Raw genomic sequence first — 19,243 nt, forward strand, 5'->3', positions numbered from 1 at the left:
GCAACCAAGGTACATGCCCTTGACCGGAATCGAACCCGGGACCTTTCAGTCCCCAAGCCGACGCTCTATCCATTGAGCCAAACCGGTTTCGGCCACATATTCTCTTTAAAAAATCAAAACAAAACAAACCCTGGGTGATGCTGAGACTCTTTTCAAATCCTGCAGTGTCTGGAGAATAGAGGCCAGTCTCCCTAGCCTGGTCCTGCAAGATCTAGCTCCTGCAGTTCTAGTTTTATCTCTCATGTCAATCCTGGCCACATACCTGCCATCCTCACCTTTCCTTGAACATCTGGGCAACCATGCCTCTGTATCTTCATTTATTTTATTCCTTTCACTTTTCTACCATCTCTACCTAAAAAATGCTATCTCAGAGCTTTTGCTATTCCTCTCTATCTGAAATTCCTGTTCCTGTTGCAACTCTCTTCATCTTTATAGTCTTAGTGTAATCATTATTCCCTCCCTCCCTTCCTTCCATTCACTCATTCACTAGGGGGCTCTTCACAGTCCCCCACTTCCTTTCTCCAAGCCCAGAATACCTCTATTATTACTCTTACCATATTAATATTTTTATATCCTTAGTTGACAGTGAGCTCATTGCTGGCAGGGATAGCTTCTTTTTGAACTGCCAGAACTCAATGACTAGCGCATAACAGATTATCAATCTACTGTAAGATGTAACACTACTATCTTACATGTAGTAAGATGTAATGTACAGGTAAGATAAGATGTAATGTAAGGTGACTACCATGACTACAAATAAATGTTAGGCTTTATGCTCATTAAAGAATTATAATGTCTAATAAGATATGAAATGCAGAATATCAATCAGAGATCTATGGTCTATACTTTACCTACTGATAACAGTTTTTGTATCAGAAAATGAAAAAGAGCCCTAACCGGTTTGGCTCAGTGGATAGAGCATCAGCCTGTGGACTCAAGGCTCCCAGGTTCCATTCCAATCAAGGGCATGTACCTTGGTTGCGGGCACATCCCCATTAGGAGGTGTGCAAGAGGCAGCTGATTGATGTTTTTTTCTCATCGATGTTTCAACTCTCTAGCCCTCTTCCTTTTTCTCTGTAAAAAATCAATAAAATATATTTTTTAAAAAGAAAAGAAAATGAAAAAAGAGTAAAGCTAATAGATCTGCAATGTTCTCTACTGCCACATCAGCCTGTGCATAACCCACCTGGACACTAACCCATGTACTTATGATACTGGTTTGTTGGTGTTATTAAGGGTAGAGACCAAGTTATGTTCATCTAGCACACTTACAGCACGTAGTGGAGCCAACAGTCATGATGCATTATGCCTGGGATATTAATAATTGCAGTTTCATGGTACATACAGCATACTAATTTCAAAGACTAGAAAACAATTAGTTCTATCCCAAAAGTCTGTTCTTTATGTTAGTTACATAGTATACAAAGCATGTTTCCATAAAAATAATGTTCAAGATTAAAATTGCTTTTTAAAGTCCATTTCATAAAATCTCATTTTGCCCACATTTTGGCAGAAATTGTGCACCTTTGGGAAATGTGCAGGATGGGATAATACAGATTGACATTTTTCTTAGCATTAGAAAATGTATTCAAAGCACAGAGAGACTTCATCCATCCTGCACAAACTCTAGCCTGTGGCCAGCAACTGCTTTCTGTGGCTGGCTGGGAAAGGTCGGGAGTAAGGAGAGGTTGACCCATAGGGGGTTGCCCTGTGCATATGGGACAGAAGTGGCGATCTGATGAAGACTCTGGGGCCCTATGTCAGACACTTCCCACCCCCCTCCCTTTTCCTCATCCAAAAAAATCAGGACCAGTGCAGGTTGGGTGTGATGGGCAAGATCCAAGGGGAATTCAGCCAGCCAGATGCTCTGCCAAGGGTCCAGGCACATGTGGAAAGCCTAAGCCAGCAGGACTCCTCGTGACTGCAAAGGCTAGAAATTCCAATAAGCCATCATGCCACTCCTGCAACACCACTAATACAGAGAAAGGGATGCGACAGAGACGGGAGGAAAGGCAAAGGAACATCATAGATGAGTCAGGCATGGAAACAGATGGAATGCTCATAGATTTTAAAGTACAGAAAACCGAGGTTCTCTAGAAGTTTGTGTTTGAAAAAAATACTAACAAAAAATGCATGATCTCATTTCTGCTCAAAAGACTATTGATAAAGAAAAATAATAACAAACCCATTTTTTTTCATTTTCCAATTATTTGGATTTCAAACAAATGGGAGTTTATGCTATTACATTTCAATATCCAAAAGAGAGTTTTCGGAAGAAGCAGAACCTTTTGATGATGTTTATATATCTATACCACTAAATATCAATGATGCAAAATCTGAGTCCTATGATATCAGATGACAAGATACAGCCCAAACTTCAGCTCTTGCTAATTAAACGAATCAATTAAGAGACTGCAGTTGCAACTGTGTAGCTGCTGTTCTATAGTAGCAATAACAACTCCACGGGGAGGTCTTTTACTGCATTAAAATGCTGTCCTCCACAACTCCATCTGATATTATTAGAAACAGTTATTTGTGTCTTGCTGTCATATTAGTAGCAAAGGCAAATTATGGAAATATGCAGACCAGAATGGTCCCAGTATGAGATCAGGTTGGGTTTTCAGCCTCCAAGGGAACAACTGCTGAAATTCCAAAGTTCCCCAAAGTTCTCTAATGGAACTGATAAATCTATCAGCACAGCATCCACTTAGAATCTAGGTAAGGGTCACATATTTACATACTTTCCTGCTAAGTTGATACAATTCAACTAGATGAATTATCATATTAAGTTTACCCTCCTGAGATAAACTGATGGAGTTCAAAATTGTTTTCGATGGTTGTCATTAATCGCTGTTACTTCGTAAATGCTTACTTTGAAATCTAATTGTGCTAGTGTATCAAGGGTCATATTAATAACATTCTTAATGGTAAATCTTCGTAAAACATGTTTATTCTACTGATATTATCACTCAAGCTTTCGGGGCTAATAGCAAGTAAAGTATATTTATTATCAATAAAAACTCAATTTAAAATGTATACTTTGAGATTTAAATTAGCTTTAAGAAATTCAGCATGATTTGGTTTCATTAAGATCTCTGGCTAAGCTTCAGAGACATATAATTGGATAGTTCCTCAAGAGTCCTTGGGTAAGTGCCAATAGCACAGCTCTGAAGAAGCTGTTCGATGTAGTCTAAGCTTATTTTCTTTTTCAGGCAATATGCATTGTTTCTACAAGAAAAAAAAAGCCTTGCTGAGATATGTTTGGCATAATAGTACTGTGCTTTAAAAATAATGGTACTTTAAAAATTAAATATAAACAATGGAATAAAATGTTCACTTTTGCATTCTTTAAATAATAACAAAATATGCATTCTTTTTGTGAAGCACAGTTTAGGTAAGGAATTCTGATTAAGTAAAACACTGGACTGCTTCCATTTGTGTGTGTGTGTGTGTGAGCTTATATTATACTATCTGATGTACACAAGCTCCAGCTTCACCAAAAACATGGAACAAAACAAAACCAACACAAAACCCAGACAACTTACATTGAAATAGACGTAGGTTTTGGAAAACTCTGATATATAGTAGTTTACCAAGTAAGTGTGTATTATGAACTAAACATTTGGGTCCCACAAAATGCATATGCTGAAGCCAAGCCCCTGTGTGATGGCATTTGGAGGTGGGGCCTTTGGGGGGTGGTTAGGCTTACATGAGGACATGAGTGTGGGACCCTCATAGTGGGATTATTGCCCTTGTAAAGAGGAAGAAAGATGAAACTGTTTGTAAGGATAACAGCTACAAGGTGGCCAACTACAAGCCAGTAAGAGAACCCTCACCAGGAATCTGCTGCCACTTTGATCTTGAACTTAGCCTACAGAACTGTGGGAAATAAATGCTGTTGTTTAAGCCACCCAGTCTCTGGTATTTTGTCATAGCATCCTGAGCTGACTAAGACAGTTGTTCTCAGCAGTTACTACAAAGAGCTCCCTGAATTATACAATAAAGCAGTGTGTTTTTTAAGGCCCTCTAATAGTTAACAGCTTGACTTAAAGTCAGAGAGACCTGGTTTTGCATTCTGATTCTACCAGCTATTAGCATAGCTGAGTCATATGCTCACTATTGTGCTCCAAAATTTAGGGATAGGCTTCATGGGTGTTTCAGCAAGTTTTGAGTTTGGACTTCATAACACCAAACACATAGGTGATGATAACAAGTATAAAATGCTTTGAAAAATAAATGGAAGTACTCAAATCAGGTATATTACATATTAAGGTACAGACTTATGGAAGAGTGTCCTGTATATCAAATATATTTTAAGTAAATTGCCTGAGTACTTTTTAAATTTTCATAAATATCAAATATGCTTTTATGCTTATATAGATTGTGTACCTGATTAAACAGTGTCATCCAAAAATTCATGTCCACCCAGAATTTTAGAGTGTGACCTTATTTGGCAATACTGTCTTCACAGTTGTAATTACTTGATATTTAATCCATGTCTATATCCTCACAAAGACAGATGTGTATTGGGGAGTCTTGCCTTTACCATGTGACGTGCTACTGCTATTCCTGATTTGTGAGTCCTGGAAATTGAATCTACACAGATCATTTGGACTGAAGCAGCACATGCTAGCTAGAAATCACTCTATCTTTGTTGTAACAGTCCCTCTATCTCAAAACCCTTTCTTTTCCTCTTCCAGACTGATCTAGTATTTCTAATAATATACATAAAAAAATACACTATAACAAATTACACTGGCCCTCCAAAGTCTATGTTGTGGAATTTTAGAATAATTATTCTATAAATTGACATTCCTTCTCTATGTAAACTATATAAACAAAGGAGACATAGACACTTTGGCAGCTAATAACAAGTAGCCAATCATATACTAGAGGAGGAGGGGAGTGTTAAATACATAAAATTCTCCTTTCCTCTTTTCCTTTATGGTCAGGTGACTTTTGTTGACTGTTTAGGTGGTGTACTAGTATATATCTGTGTGTGATTTTTTTTTTTTGTACTATGTTTCAGGTGACTGAAGTGAGGTGGTATATACATATATATATATATATATGCGCATATATATTTTTTTCTTTCTTTTTTTTTTCTTCTAGTACATTTTCGGTGCCTGAAGTGCATAAAAGGAATAAAGGTAAAAACATCTGCTGATGGGATGAGCACTGATCTGAGAGCTGAGAAATGTAAGTACCCTCCTTTGCTCTACCACCATCTAGATATGCAACCTTAAGTAAAACAAGTTACTTTTTTTTCTTTTTTTCCCACATCAAACCCCCACAAAGATCTTTTCTGATGAATTGTTTCCTTATCTGAGGAAGAGGACTAATCTCCAAGGTCCTAAACCTCCTTTACTTTTTTACTTTTCTTCATTCGTTTCTATATTTGCTTTCTTCACTTTTCCGTTTTCACGTCCAATATTTAGGTCCATGCTTGTCAACTTCATTTGACAAATATGTACTGAACGCTTGCTATACACTAAAGCCCTGATCTGAGCATTAGGTACAGAGTGATTAATAAAACAGACAAAAAAGCCCTATGCTCATGGAGCTTATTTCATTCAAGTGGGGGAGACAGATAATAAATAAGTTTTAAAAGTGAAATATATCAAATAATCATAACGCTAAAAAGGAATAAAATGGGGGGAAGAAGAAATAAAATGTGGGAAAGAGTGCTCATGTTTAAAGCGTGTCATCACAAGGAGGACGTGGCTGACGTGTAAAGGCGTGAAGAAAGGGAGGGAACCTACTATGCATATCTGGGGGCAGACAGTCCTGGCAGAGAAAAGAGAAATGAGGATGCCCTAAAGCATGTGCCCAGCAGGCTTGAAGAATAGCAACAAGGCCAACTGACTAGTTTCATATTTTAAAACAACAATCACTTTAACATTATAGTAATAACAGATTGAACCCTGGTGAAGGTGAGAGGACTTTGGCTGCTGCCATAATTAAGAAAGAGGATAATGAAGGCACAAATCAAGAAAAATGCCAGATTTTAGTTCAAGGTGACATTTTCTGAGATAAAAAAATTGCAAGAGAAACTGCGAGTTTCTTTTTGCAGGTTGTATGGAGCAAGAACTTATCAATAGTTTTCACTACACAAACACTGAGTAGTAACCTACTAGAATTCAATGAGAGAGATCAAGTAGCAGAGATAGCTTAGCATGATCACTTAGCTAGGAATAGGAAAACTGCCCCATAATATAATTCTAGATAACCATTTAAAAGAATATCATAGATCTCCATGTAATGACATAGATCTAAAGAAGGACATACATGATTTCTGGAAGAATATATCTGTTGTTAACAACAAATACCTCTAGGAGGAAGGTGGAGAGGGTATAGTAGGGGTAAAGGGTGATGGACAGAGACTTGGGGTGGTGAACACACAATGCAGTGTATAGATGATGTGTCGTAGAATTGTGCATCCTGAAACCTTTGTAATTTTGTTAACTAGTGTCACCCCAATAAATTCAATTAAAAGGAAATAAAAATGTACAAACAATAAATGAAAAATGAAAAAGTATGCATTACTTTCTTATTAAGAAAATCAAGAAACCACAAATCTTAGGTGCAAGACTTAAAATTTACATTACATAGAGCAAGTATATATACATATACTATTATACATAAACTTTACTACACCTCTACACATATATAAACTATAAATTCACATTATTATTAACATCTTTCCTACTTCAATGGCTGCAAAAGCACTACTTTTTAAAAAATCCAAGCCACAGGCCATTCCTCTGATATCTTCAATAAACTCCCAGAGCTAATGGAAACATTCCAAAGTGAACTTAGAACCTAAACAAAGTACCCAAAGCACATGAACAGGCATTTTAAAGCTTATAAATGATACCTAGTAAATGAATACATGGAGAAATATTAAAATACAACAGCCATAAACAGAGATATGCTAATTAAAATAAGGTACCTTTTTTAAATAGTAAAATTATTTTAAAAATTATATTTAATACTATTAATAATATAGGAAGTTAAAGTAAAAAGTAATAACTATAAAGTAAATTCTGATAAAGTTAAATAATTTTGAAAATTATAACTAATACTAGTGCAAAGTGATATTTTAATAAATATGATGGGTGCCTTTTAGAAGAGATATGAAATCACTGGTACTAACCCATAAAAATATTCATGGCTTTGACTCTAAGAACTTAGAAAAAAAAAGTATCTTATACATTTTTGAAAATACTTTATAAATATTTGAAAATAATTCAAAATGTCAAAAAAGTAAACATATGAAGTTGTTCATTATGTGACACCAATCACAATAGCAAAAATGAGGGATAACTAAAATATTAAGCGATGGGATTCATGGAAAGTAAAATATGTCACATCTACATATAACTACAGCTTCATTAAAACAATGCTGATATTTTATAGCAATATGAATTATTAATAGGATCACAAGTGAAAAAAATTAAGATACAAATACCACTGTTCAATCTCATTAGAAATGTGGACCTGAAATGGTCTAATGTAGAAAGGTAGATGGAAAAATAAGCAAAAAATCCCACCAATGTCACTATTTTCTAAAGCACCTTATATATGTTCTTATTTTTATGATGAAAATATCCAGTAGAAAAATAAAGTACTTGAAATACTCAACAAACTGCAATATTTTTTTTAAAAAACTATTTTCTCTTTAATAAGAAATTGCTAAAAGTAGTTTATCATGGAAATTTCTCTATCACATTAAAGAACCCATTTCTTATACAAAGACATCTCATTTAATAGCAAAATAAAATCATAATGAAACCAATTTCAAATACCTGGGCTAAAACTAGATGAACATATTTTTTTCCCCCCTCTGAAAATCAGGAGAATATACAAGGTAGTAATTCTTTCATACTTACCACTGTACCGAGAAATTGAATGCTCATGTTTCCACCTGCTTCTCGTGAAAGACACTGAGGGGAAAAAGAGGTATAAAATGAACTCACATCCACACAAAAATGTGTACCTGAATGCTCATAGCAGCATTACTCCTAACAGCCAAATAACTCAATTGTCTATCAAATGATAAACAAATTAGCAATGGAATAATATTTGGCCATAAAAAGGAGTAAAGTGCTTATACATGCTACAACAGAAGCCAAGCACAAAGGACCACATATTATATTATTCCATTTGACATGAAATGTCCAGAATAGGCATATTTATAGAGACAGGAAATATACTGATGCATTTTGGCCATTCTTGCAGAAGATTCTCAGCTGCATTTCCAGGTTGTCAATAACTCTGGCCCCAGATAGTACAGGTTGCAGGTCTTCTCTTAGTTTGTTGCCTAAGAATACCCCAAATAGCCTATCTTTTCGCCAGAGCAAATTATTTTATACCACCTTGTTAAGAAAAGTACTAGAATAAATTTTTGATGACCCAAGAAGTAGAGGGGGAGAAAGTGAAAACTGGAGCTTCATAAACTTGCTGGCACTTAAGAACAAAAGCAATGAATATGCACATAAACTTTGATATGTCTCATTAAAAACACACACAACATGCTTCCAACTCTGGAGCCGGAGGCCAAGTGGCAGAGATTGCAATGCCAAGTCTGAGTGGTTAGAAAAAGCAGTAGATGCCAGGGTGCGTTAGATAAGCTTGTCCAGGAAAGGGAAGCTATCCTCAGGCTTCTTTGACCTGCTCAAGCAAAAGCCAGACCTAGTGCTTTTTTTTATGAGACATCTTTGGAGGAATCATGTGACAAAATTTCAAGAAGTGGCCGATATGTTGGTGCCTAAGTAATAGATACAAAAGTAATTCTTTGCAATGTCCCATGTGAAACATTTTGTCAGACCAAAACTTGAGAAACAAGCCCACACTGACTCAAGGAAGAAAAGTTCAGAGAAAAAGACCTACCTGTCTATCTCCCAATACCACACTGTCTCGATACTGCTCTTTCATAGTCTTGAAGACAGATTGTATAAATCTTCCAACTTTGGCTCTTGTGATTTGTCAAATTACAGAATTTTTTGGTAGTAAACCCCCCCCCCCAATAAAATTTACTATTTTAACTCTTTTTAAATATAAAGTTCAATAGTGGTAAGTATATTTACATTGCTATGAAACAGATCTCAAAACTTTTGAAGAATCCAAGATGGCTGAACAGGTAGACACCTAGCCGCAGCCACACACAACAATTTCAGTAAGATACAACTAAAATATAAAATGGACATAAGGTTTTTCAAGGATTTCCTAGAAAAGATCGACAAGACCTATGAGGATATGAAAAGAGATCAACTAGAATTAATAAGGAATCAACAATAAATGATAAGGGATCAACAATAAATGATAAGGGATCAACAAGAAATAAAGAATACATTGTCTGAAATAAAAAATATTATACAGAGTCCTAAAAACAGAATGGAAGATCGCAAGAATCAAGTCAAAGATTGGGAACATAAAGAGCCAGAAGACACTCCTCCAGAGAAGCTAGAAGGCAAGAGAATCCAGAAAATTGAAGATAATGTAAGAAACCTCTGGGACAACTTCAAGCGAACCAACATCAGAATTATGGGGGTCCCAGAAGATGAGAGAGAGCAAGATATCGAAAACATACTGAAAGAAATAGTGACAGAAAACTTCCCCCACCTGGTGAAAGAATTAGACTTACAAGTCCAGGAAGCGCACAGAACTCCAAACAAAAGGAATCCAAAGAGGACCACACCAAGACACATCATAATTAAAATCCCAAGAGCAAAAGACAAAGAGAGAATATTAAAAGCAGTAAGAGCAAAGCAGGTAGTTACCTATAAAGGAGCACCTATACGATTGTCAGCTGATTTCTCAACAGAAACCATGCAGGCCAGATGGGAATGGCAAGAAATAGTCAAGGTGATGAATAGTAAGAACCTACAGACAAAGATAATCTATCCAGCAAAGCTATCACTCAGAATCGAAGGTCAGATAAAGAGCTTCACTAATAAAAAAAAGCTAAAGGAGTTCATCACCACCAAACCAGAATTATATGAATTGCTGAAGGGGGTTCTTTCAGAAGAGAAAGTAAACAAAGATAAAAATTATGAACAACAAATACGTAACTATCAACAAGTGAATCTAAAAACCAAGGAAATTAAAAAAAAAATCTGATGAACAATATTAACTGTTGAATATAATAGAATCAGAGGTATGGAAGGGGAGTGAACTGACGATTCATGGGGAAAGGGGAGAGAGGGATGTGGGAAGAGACTGAACATAAACTGTGCACCTATGGATGAGGACAATGGGGGGGTGGGGAGGGGGCAGAGGGTGGGGTGGGAACCTGGTGGAGAAGAGCAATGGAGGGAGGGGGGAAAAAAGGAGCATTTGTAATAATATGAATAATAAAAATTTATTTAAAAAAAAAAACAAACTTTTTCATCTTGCAAATGGGACATACTAAACCCATTAAATAACATCCTCCCTCCTCTCCTCCGCCTTCCCCCACCCCCAGACCCTGATAACTACCGTTATACTTTGTGTTTCTATGAATTTAACTACTTTAGATGTCTTATATAAGTGGGTTCATACAGTATTTATCTTTTTGTATCTGCCTTACTTCACTTAGCATAATGTCAAGGTTTATCCATGGTTGTAGCGTTTGACAGGATATTGTTTTCCTTTTTAAGGTTGAATAATATGCCATTTTATGTACACACCAGAGTTTGTTTATACACTTATCCATGGATGAACTATGGTGAATATGCTGCAATGAATATGGCTGTGCAAATACCAGTATCTCTTAGAGACCCTACTTTCAATTTTTTTGAATATATACTTAGAAATGGGATTACTGGGTCATATGGCTGCACTATTTTTTGAGGACACGTCCTCCCATACTGTTTTCCATGCCATTTCCATACCAGTTGCACTAATTACAAGTCCAATAGTGTAGAAAGGTTCTAATTTCTCTATGTTCTCACCAACACTTGCTTGTTAGTAGCCATCCTAATGGGTGTGAGGTAGTGTCTCATTGTAGTTCTGAAGTGCACTTCTCAGATGACGTGCACTGCTCAGCTTGGTAAGCATCTATTTATATGCTTGTCCATTTGTACAAGATCACTGGGGAAATGCCCATTCAAGTCCTTTGGCTACTTTTTAATTAGGTTAGGTTTTTTTGTTAAGTTTAGGGATTCCTTATATATTCTGGATATTAACTCCTTGTCAGATATATAATTTGTAACTATTTTCTCCCATTCAATAGGATGCCTTTTCACTGTTAGTTATATCCTTTGATGCACAACATTTATAAGTTTGTTGTCATCCCATCTGTCTCTATTTGTTTTTGTTGCCTAAGACTTTGATGTTATCCAGAAAAATCATTCTTAAGTCCAATGTCAAGAAGCTTTCTGCTTGCATTCTCTTCTAGGAGCTTTATATTTAGGCCTTTAATCCACTTTGAGTTAATTTTTATATATAGTGTAAGATGTGTCCAATTTTATTCTTTTATATGTGGCAGATCCATGGTTTTAGAAGAAAAACCTAGCATATGACTATCATATCTGTTTCCAACTCCCATTTGTCCTCTGCGTTAAAGACTCAGTTAATTGTTAACTGAACATCAATACCTGATAGCTAATGCACATATTAAATCTACCAAGTCTACAAATTCTTGATTTGTCTTCCCAAGCTGCACCTCCCTTAGGTTTCCCATCTCAGTAAATATTACTATTCATTCATCTGTTGTTCACCCTTAATTCTTTAACTTTCTTTACATCCAGTATTTAATCTGTCAATCTTTTGTGCCTTCCCTCCTAAATATATGTCAAATCAGTTCACTTTTTACCATCTCCACTGCTACCACCTTTATCTAAGTCAAGGGTTGGAAAACTCTTTCTGCAAAGAGACATATACTAAACATTTTAGGCTTTTTAAGCCCAAAGGCAAAATTGAGGATATTATGTAGCTACTTGGATAACAAGAGAAAAAAACAATTTTCACATTTTTTGTAACATTCAAAATATAACTAAGCACAATTTTTCTGTAATACTTCAATGTCACTCTTTAATGATATTTTACATATTTCATCTTCAAAAATGTCTCTTTCCACAGACATTACTGCCAAATACCAACATCAATCCACAGGCATGTGCTTTTACTTGAACATAGTTGGCAATTGGAAAGGCATTTACAGAATTTTGTCAGATTCTTCTCTTGATATTTGCCTTTAGCATAACATTATACTGTAGTTTAATCACTTCCAATTAAAGGTTAGGAACTGTACAGTTAAATGGATTTTTAAATATGAACATTTCCCCTGCTTTTGCAGTGATGTTTAAAAGATGCTGCTGGAACTGTGGCGGCTGAGGATGCTTCTTGTTCAGAAAAATTTCATTCTTGGTACTGAGCACACAAAAAAATATCATAATAAACTTTCCCACTGCTAAGCCACTGAACTGCTGTGTGATAGGGAAAAGCAGGGCAGTAAGGTTCTACTTCCAACAAAAATTGCAAAAGCAGCCATAGACAAGAATGAACGTGGCTCTGTTCTGGTAAAACTGTATCTGTAGACTGAAATTTGAATCTCGTATTCTTTTCATGTGTTATAAAACATTACTTTTCTTTTAACTTTTTCCAACCACTAAATAGGGAATAAGCACTCAACTTTTGAGCCTTACAATAACGGGCAGTGAGCTGGACTTCTGGTTTATACCATTATCAGCACCTCTTCCTAGAAGACTGCAATGGTCACATAAACAATTTCTCTGCCTCCACTACTGGTCCCCTGTGGTTCATCCTCCTCACAGCAGTAATTTTAAATCTTATCACATTATTCTTCTATTCAAAACTTTTCAAAAGCTTCATATAGAAACTGGAAAAAAACACACAAAATCCTTTGGCCTACCAAGATGCTGTATCAGCTGGTCTCTGCCTATTTTTTAAAAATTTATTTATTTAATAAATCTTTATTGTTGTTTATTACACTTGTTCCTCACCCCCATAGCTCCCCTCCACCAAGTTCCCACCTCACCCCATCTCCTTACCCCCGCCCCATCCTCTAATCTCTTCCTGCAGCCCCACACCCCCTTCCCCTCGAGAATTGTCAGTCCATTCCCTTTCTGTGCCCCTGATTATATTATATTCACCAGTTTATTCTGTTCATCAGATTTTTATTCACTCAATTTTAGATCCACTTGTTGATAGATATGTATGTGTTGTCACTTTGTTGTTCATAATTTTTATCTTTACCGTTTTCTTTTTCCTCTTCTTAAAGAATACACTTCAGCATTTCATATAATACTGGTTTAGAGGTGATGAACTCCTTTAGCTTTTTCTTGTTTGTGCAGCTCTTTATCTGCCCTTCAATTCTGAATGACAGCTTTGCTGGGTAGAGTAATCTTGGTTGTAGGTTCTTGCTATTCATCACTTGGAATATTTCTTGCCACTCCCTTCTTGCTTGCATCGTTCTGTTGAGAAATCAGCTGACAGTCGTATGGGTGCTCCCCTGTAAATAACTGTTTTTCTCTTGCTGCTTTAAATATTCTCTCTTTGTCTTTTGCTCTTGGCATTTTATTGTGATGTGTCTTGGTGTGGTCCTCTTTGGGTTCCTCTTGTTTGGGATTCTTTGCACTTCCTGGACTTGTAAGTCTATTTCTTTCACCAGGTAGGAGAAATTTTCAGTCATTATTTCTTCAAATAGGTCTTCAATACCTTGCTCACTCTCTTCTTTTGGCACCCCAATAATTTGGATGTTGGTACACTCAAGGTTGTCCCAGAGGCTCCTTACACTTCCTTTATATTTTTGGATTCTTTTTTCTTTTCCGGTTCGGTGCTTTTTGCTTCTTTGTATTTCAAACCTTTGACTTGATTCTTGGGATCCTCTAGTCTGGTGTTAGATCTCTGTATATTATTCTATATTTCAGTGTATGCTTAATATCTGACTGGTCCTTTTTCATGTCCTTGAGTAATAAATTTCTGAGGTTTCTAGAATATTCTTGAGTAATCTTATAACCGTGGTTTTGAGTAATCTTATAATCCAATAGATTGCTTTCCTCCATTTCTTTCATTTGTGAGTTCTTTGTCTTTGCATTTTGGCTGCTTCCCTGTGTTGATAGAGTGGCCTTGTGTGGTAGGTATCCTATAGGGCCCAGTGGCTCAGCTTCCCCAATTACCTGAGATGGACACTCTTGGTGCACTTCTTTGTGGGCTGGGTGCAGTCTTGTTGGGGTTAAGCCTTGATTGCTGTTGATATCATTGGGAGGAATTAACCCCCAGGCCAATTGGCTGTGAGGACCAGCTGTGTCTAGAATGGGAGAACTGCTGTACTGGAGACACCCTTATGGGGCAGAATTTGCTTCAGTGGGACTTTGGTGCTCACTGAGTGTCTCCTTCAGTGTGACGCTTATGGATATGAGGAGTTGTAATCTGGCATAGTCTCACACTGACCCCTGGTACCTTGGATCTCAAGGAGGTGCAAAGTCAGCCACTGCCTGAGGCCACCCAGAAGGAGCTACAGAGAGATATGCATATACCTCCTTTTTGTTTGGGGTTTGGAAGTGCACAGATGAGGCCCAACTGTGAAGCAATGCAGGCTGCTGCTGCAGGGCCTTAGGCCTTCTTTTAGACGCTTTGGAGTTCTCTGACCTAGTTACAGTTTGTTAGGTTTTAGGCTGCAAGAGGACAGGCCATTTATATGCAAAAGCTGCTGCTCACAGCTTGGGTGGAGTTGTAAACTGGATGGGGCAGGGTCTCAGGGAATCACCAGGGTGGAATAAACAGCAATGGCTGCCATTCGTCCTGCCCAGAGAGGTCCCTGGGTCTCTATGTCCCACAGCCCCATGCAGCAACAATGATCCCTGTGAGCACCTCTGAGAGAAAGCCACCCTTGCATTCCTGCCCAATGCCAGACAGTCCAGTTTCTCCCCATGTGAGTTTGGGTCCCCAGATTCTCACCCAGAACTGGAGTTCAGAGAAATCAAGGGCTTGTCCCTCCTTCCTGGGCAGAGAAAAAACAACAGCACACCATTGCCAGCCTGGTTTGCGTGCCTCCATACCTCCACATTTCCGCACCTCCTACCAGTCTCAGTGTGCTTTTTTCTTTCCTTCTAGTTATAGAACTTCCACTCAACCAGGTTTCCCATGGTTCTGGATGATACTTGTTTTACCTTTTAGTTGGAGTTTTGATGTAGTTGTAAGAGGCAGCAAGTACATTTGTTTACCTATGCAACCATCTTGGTGGTTGTTCTCCCTGCCTATCTTTTTCCACTCTCCTAACTATACTCAAGATACTGGCCTTCCTTCTGATCTTCACACAAATCAAGTTTTTTCCTATCTTAGGGCCTTTGTACTTGCCATTCCTTCTACTTGGAACTTTTCCCCCTAGATTTTTTGCATAGCTGCTTTCCTCTCCTTACAGGTCTCAAATCAATATTCAGACAGGACTTCCTACCCACCATAGCTAACGCTATCTCCTCTGGTCATTTTATAGGAATTCTCCTGTTTTATAGTCTTCATCAACCTTCTCAGTACTCATATTACCTTTTTTTATGTATTTAGATGTTTGGTGTCTACACCTGCCCTGTTGTCACATAAGTCTTGGTCACTGTTTTATCTCCAGAGTCAACAGCAGTGATTTCCAACGGCCATACCAAAAGAATTTTCAAGACATTCAATTAGTCAGGGCATTCACATTTTTTCCCTTAGATTGACAAAAAAACAAACAAACAAAAAAAAACAAAAAAAAAAAACACAAAACAACAACAACAACAAAAAATAGACAACACAACCATAGCTGTTTGGTGTGAATGAATCAAAATTATACCTAATTTTTTTTTTGTCCAGCTGGTGTGGCTCAGTTGGTTGGAACATTGTCCATACACTAAAAAGTAGCAGGTTTGATTATCAGTCAAGGTTGGATCCCCAGTCAGGACATGTGGGGGAGGAAACCAACTGATGGTTCTCTCTCCCCCTCCTCTCTCTCTAAAATCAAAGGGAAAATATAGTTTATTTTTGGTCTGAAATACTGTGTAGGTCATATTTGACATTACTTTTTACGTAAGAGACACTAGAAATATAAATAGTTCCTTTTCCTTACCCTACAGAGATTAGACTGATACCCAGGTGAATAAAATTTTATATTACATAAAATAGTAGGTTTTAAAACTTATATTTTAACATCAAAAACACAATTAAATTTTATCAATGAATATGAAAACCATAGATGTAAGTACCAATAAGTTGCCCTTAGCTTTACATTCAGTTTAAAGCAGGTTACAATTATACACATTATTAGTGGTGCAGTGCACGAAATTCGTGCATGGGGGGTGGGGGGAGAATATGTGTCCTCAGCCCGGCCTGCGCTTTCTCCAACCTGGGACCCCTAAGGGGATGTCCGACTGCCGGTTTAGGCCCAATCACCATGGGATTGGGCCTAAACCGGCAGTCGGACATCCCTCTTGCAATCCAGGACTGCTGGCTCCTAACCACTTGCTGGCCTGCTTGCCCCCAACTGCCCCCCCACCCGCCAACCTGCTTGCCCCCAACTGTCCCCCCTGGCAGCCTGCTTGACCCCAACTGCCCCCCTGCCAGCCTGGTCACACCCAACCCCCTGCCAGCTGCTCGCCCCCAACTGCCCCCCCCACTAGCCTGCTCACCCCCTACTGCCCTCTGCCAGTCTACTTGTCCCCAACTGCCCCCCCCGACCCCTATGCCAGTCTGCTGACCCCCAACTCCCCTCCGCCAGCCTGCTCATCCCCAACTGACCACCTTCTCTGCCTGATCACCCCCAACTGCCCCCCTTCCAGCCTGCTCGCCCCCAATTGCCCGCCCTCCCCCACTGGTCTGATCACTTCCAACTGCCCTTCCCTCCTGGCCTAACCATCTCTGCCTCAGCCCCACCACCATAGCTTTGTCCAGAAGATCTCCTGGTCTAATTAGCATATTACCCATTTATTAGTATAGATTACTATCAACTTCCCCCCAACACACACACACACACACCCCACACTACTGGAATCTATATATCTATATAGTACTTGAATAGGGAGAGAGGGAGAGAAGGGGAGAGGGAGAGAGGGAAAAAGAAAGAAGGAGAGATCCCAAAACCTAACATATCTCAGCAATAAGGACTGATGTAATAGAAAATAGGAAAACAAAATTTCATTCAAAACTGGAATTTGCTGTTATATAGGAAACAGAAACATACATGTTTTCCATAGTCTGGGATTAAGAACAAAGTACTCAAATGGCTATAATAAATCTGAAGCATGCCAAAAAAATATGAACTGACCATTTGATAAGCTAAGAGCAAAAGTAAAATAATGTAAAAATTAAGGCCTTTATTTTCATGAAATATATTTCATCCTTACTAAAATATTTCCTCCAAATATTTAACCCTTTTTTTTTTCTTTTCTATTTTAAGTGGTACTTCATAGCTAGAAAAACATTTCCTTCTTTTCTAATTTTGATATTCTGCTCCAAAAGCTACAAAATATACTGCCTCTTTAAAGAAAATAATTTTTAGAAGACTTTGTTAAGATAATAATTTTAACTTACATAAGTAAATTCATATAAAATTAGCAAAGTTGCTCACTGAGAAAAAAAAAAAAAAAAAAAAGCAAAAGCACTCACACACAAAAATCAAATGTTCTAAAAATATCTCCCGAAGATAATAAAATCAGAGGCAATTTCACCTTTTGAAGAGTAATCTCACTGAACAGTAAGAGGAAGAAATAGTAATAGTTTTCTTTTTCCCCTCACTGATTTCCAACTTGATAATACGTTGTAAAGGCCATTACTATGGGATTTGTCTTATCGGTCTCCAGTGCAGCTGCTGGTATTATTTTCCATGTTTACTACAATCAGTGTTTATACTATTCAAAATTCTCTTCTTCTGGCAGCTACTAAAGATCATTTCTCGTTAACAGATAGATGTGTGGGGTGGGGAGGGATTCAGAAAGACATTTTCCTATTATATTAAACATTTAAAAGCAATGCCAAATCATAAAACAAATGCCACCAGAGACAAGAAAACTGCTAGGACTACATTACAAAAGCAGGTAGATTTGCATCAAAATTAAATTTTAAATTATAGTTGTACTTACATCCCAGCTGTTAAATTGTGATGCAAGTTTTTGAAGCCTAGTGAAAGGAGTTATTTCTGTTCTACTGGTGGGCTTGTTTCTAAGATGTATAACTGTAATTGATGTTTTCAGGAACATAAAAAGATGGTTAATAATTACTCTTTCATTTCCTACTTCTTTAGAAAAAAGTACCAACCCCTGTGTATTCTAAGTTATATATTTATGTATCCTATACATTCTAAATGGATGGTTTCATATTGCATTGATTTCTCCAGAATAATCACATGAATACAGCACAAAATAACAGCTAATTCCTTCTAAAGGGGTGGGGGCAGGGAGAAGTATCTAAAAAACATGGAAAACATTTCTTTTGGAACTAAAAACATAAAATGATTACATTCAAATCAAAAGCATAAGCCACTTTAATATTCTAATTAAAATACTTTAACTTCTACACATATTTACTAGCATTAAAACTAGTTCTCAGAGATTGTGGAATTATTTTAAAAGCTGAAAAAAGGAAATAGCTTATTTTTAACTTCACTTTTTCTTTCAAGTGATATGAAAATCAATTCATTTTCTTCAAACACAGAAAATTATGCTTAAATTTAAAAAAAATCTATTCAAATTCTGTGTGGACAAGCATTTTGCAAATGCATCACAGATAGTTACGCAGTCTGAAAGCACAGAAACATCTCTTCTATCATATTCATGTTCTTACAGAATATTCCTTATTGGCCCACTGAGCATTTTAAGTTATCATGTTATAGAACCTACGTAGCACTGCAACCAATTCACAAGTTACCCATTTAATCTGGTATTCTGTAGTAAATAACACGGGGTTCCTGGAACACTATTCCAAATTTGTCTGCTTTAACATAGAAAATTAGTTCCACTTAGTTGAATATCAATGACCTATTCAGTGTAGAATGCAATCATGCTGTAATCAGCTTTGTACTGTTATATATAATAAAATCATCTTCTCTTGAAAATATTTAAACAAGAATATGAGAAATAAAAAGAAAACAGGCTTCAAAGGTACACCATGAATAGCTTCACAGCACACAAATGCGGAAATTGTTAGACCTTAGCAGGATCTCAAGATATTTTCAAAAGTAGTTAGCTACTCTTCAGGCCTGTGGACAACCTGCTGTGAGCAGGTGGATGGAAGAAATCATTCCACACAAAGAAACAGGCCAATAGCAGTTAGT

At 37.2% G+C, this 19,243-nt stretch overlaps 1 protein-coding gene across 1 annotated transcript in view; it reads right to left on the reverse strand.

The window, feature by feature from the left end:
* PCCA (propionyl-CoA carboxylase subunit alpha) overlaps window positions 1-19,243 on the reverse strand; it is a 348,368-nt gene that overhangs the window by 53,627 nt on the left and 275,498 nt on the right. The window contains exon 21 of the mRNA XM_084880267.1: window positions 7,893-7,946. Within this exon, the coding sequence (XP_084736393.1) occupies window positions 7,893-7,946 (54 nt within the window). The remainder of the gene's footprint in view (window positions 1-7,892; window positions 7,947-19,243) is intronic.

The sequence above is a fragment of the Pipistrellus hanaki genome, assembly GCF_964339955.1.
Source record: "Pipistrellus hanaki genome assembly, chromosome: 3".
NCBI classification, from domain to species: domain Eukaryota; kingdom Metazoa; phylum Chordata; class Mammalia; order Chiroptera; family Vespertilionidae; genus Pipistrellus; species Pipistrellus hanaki.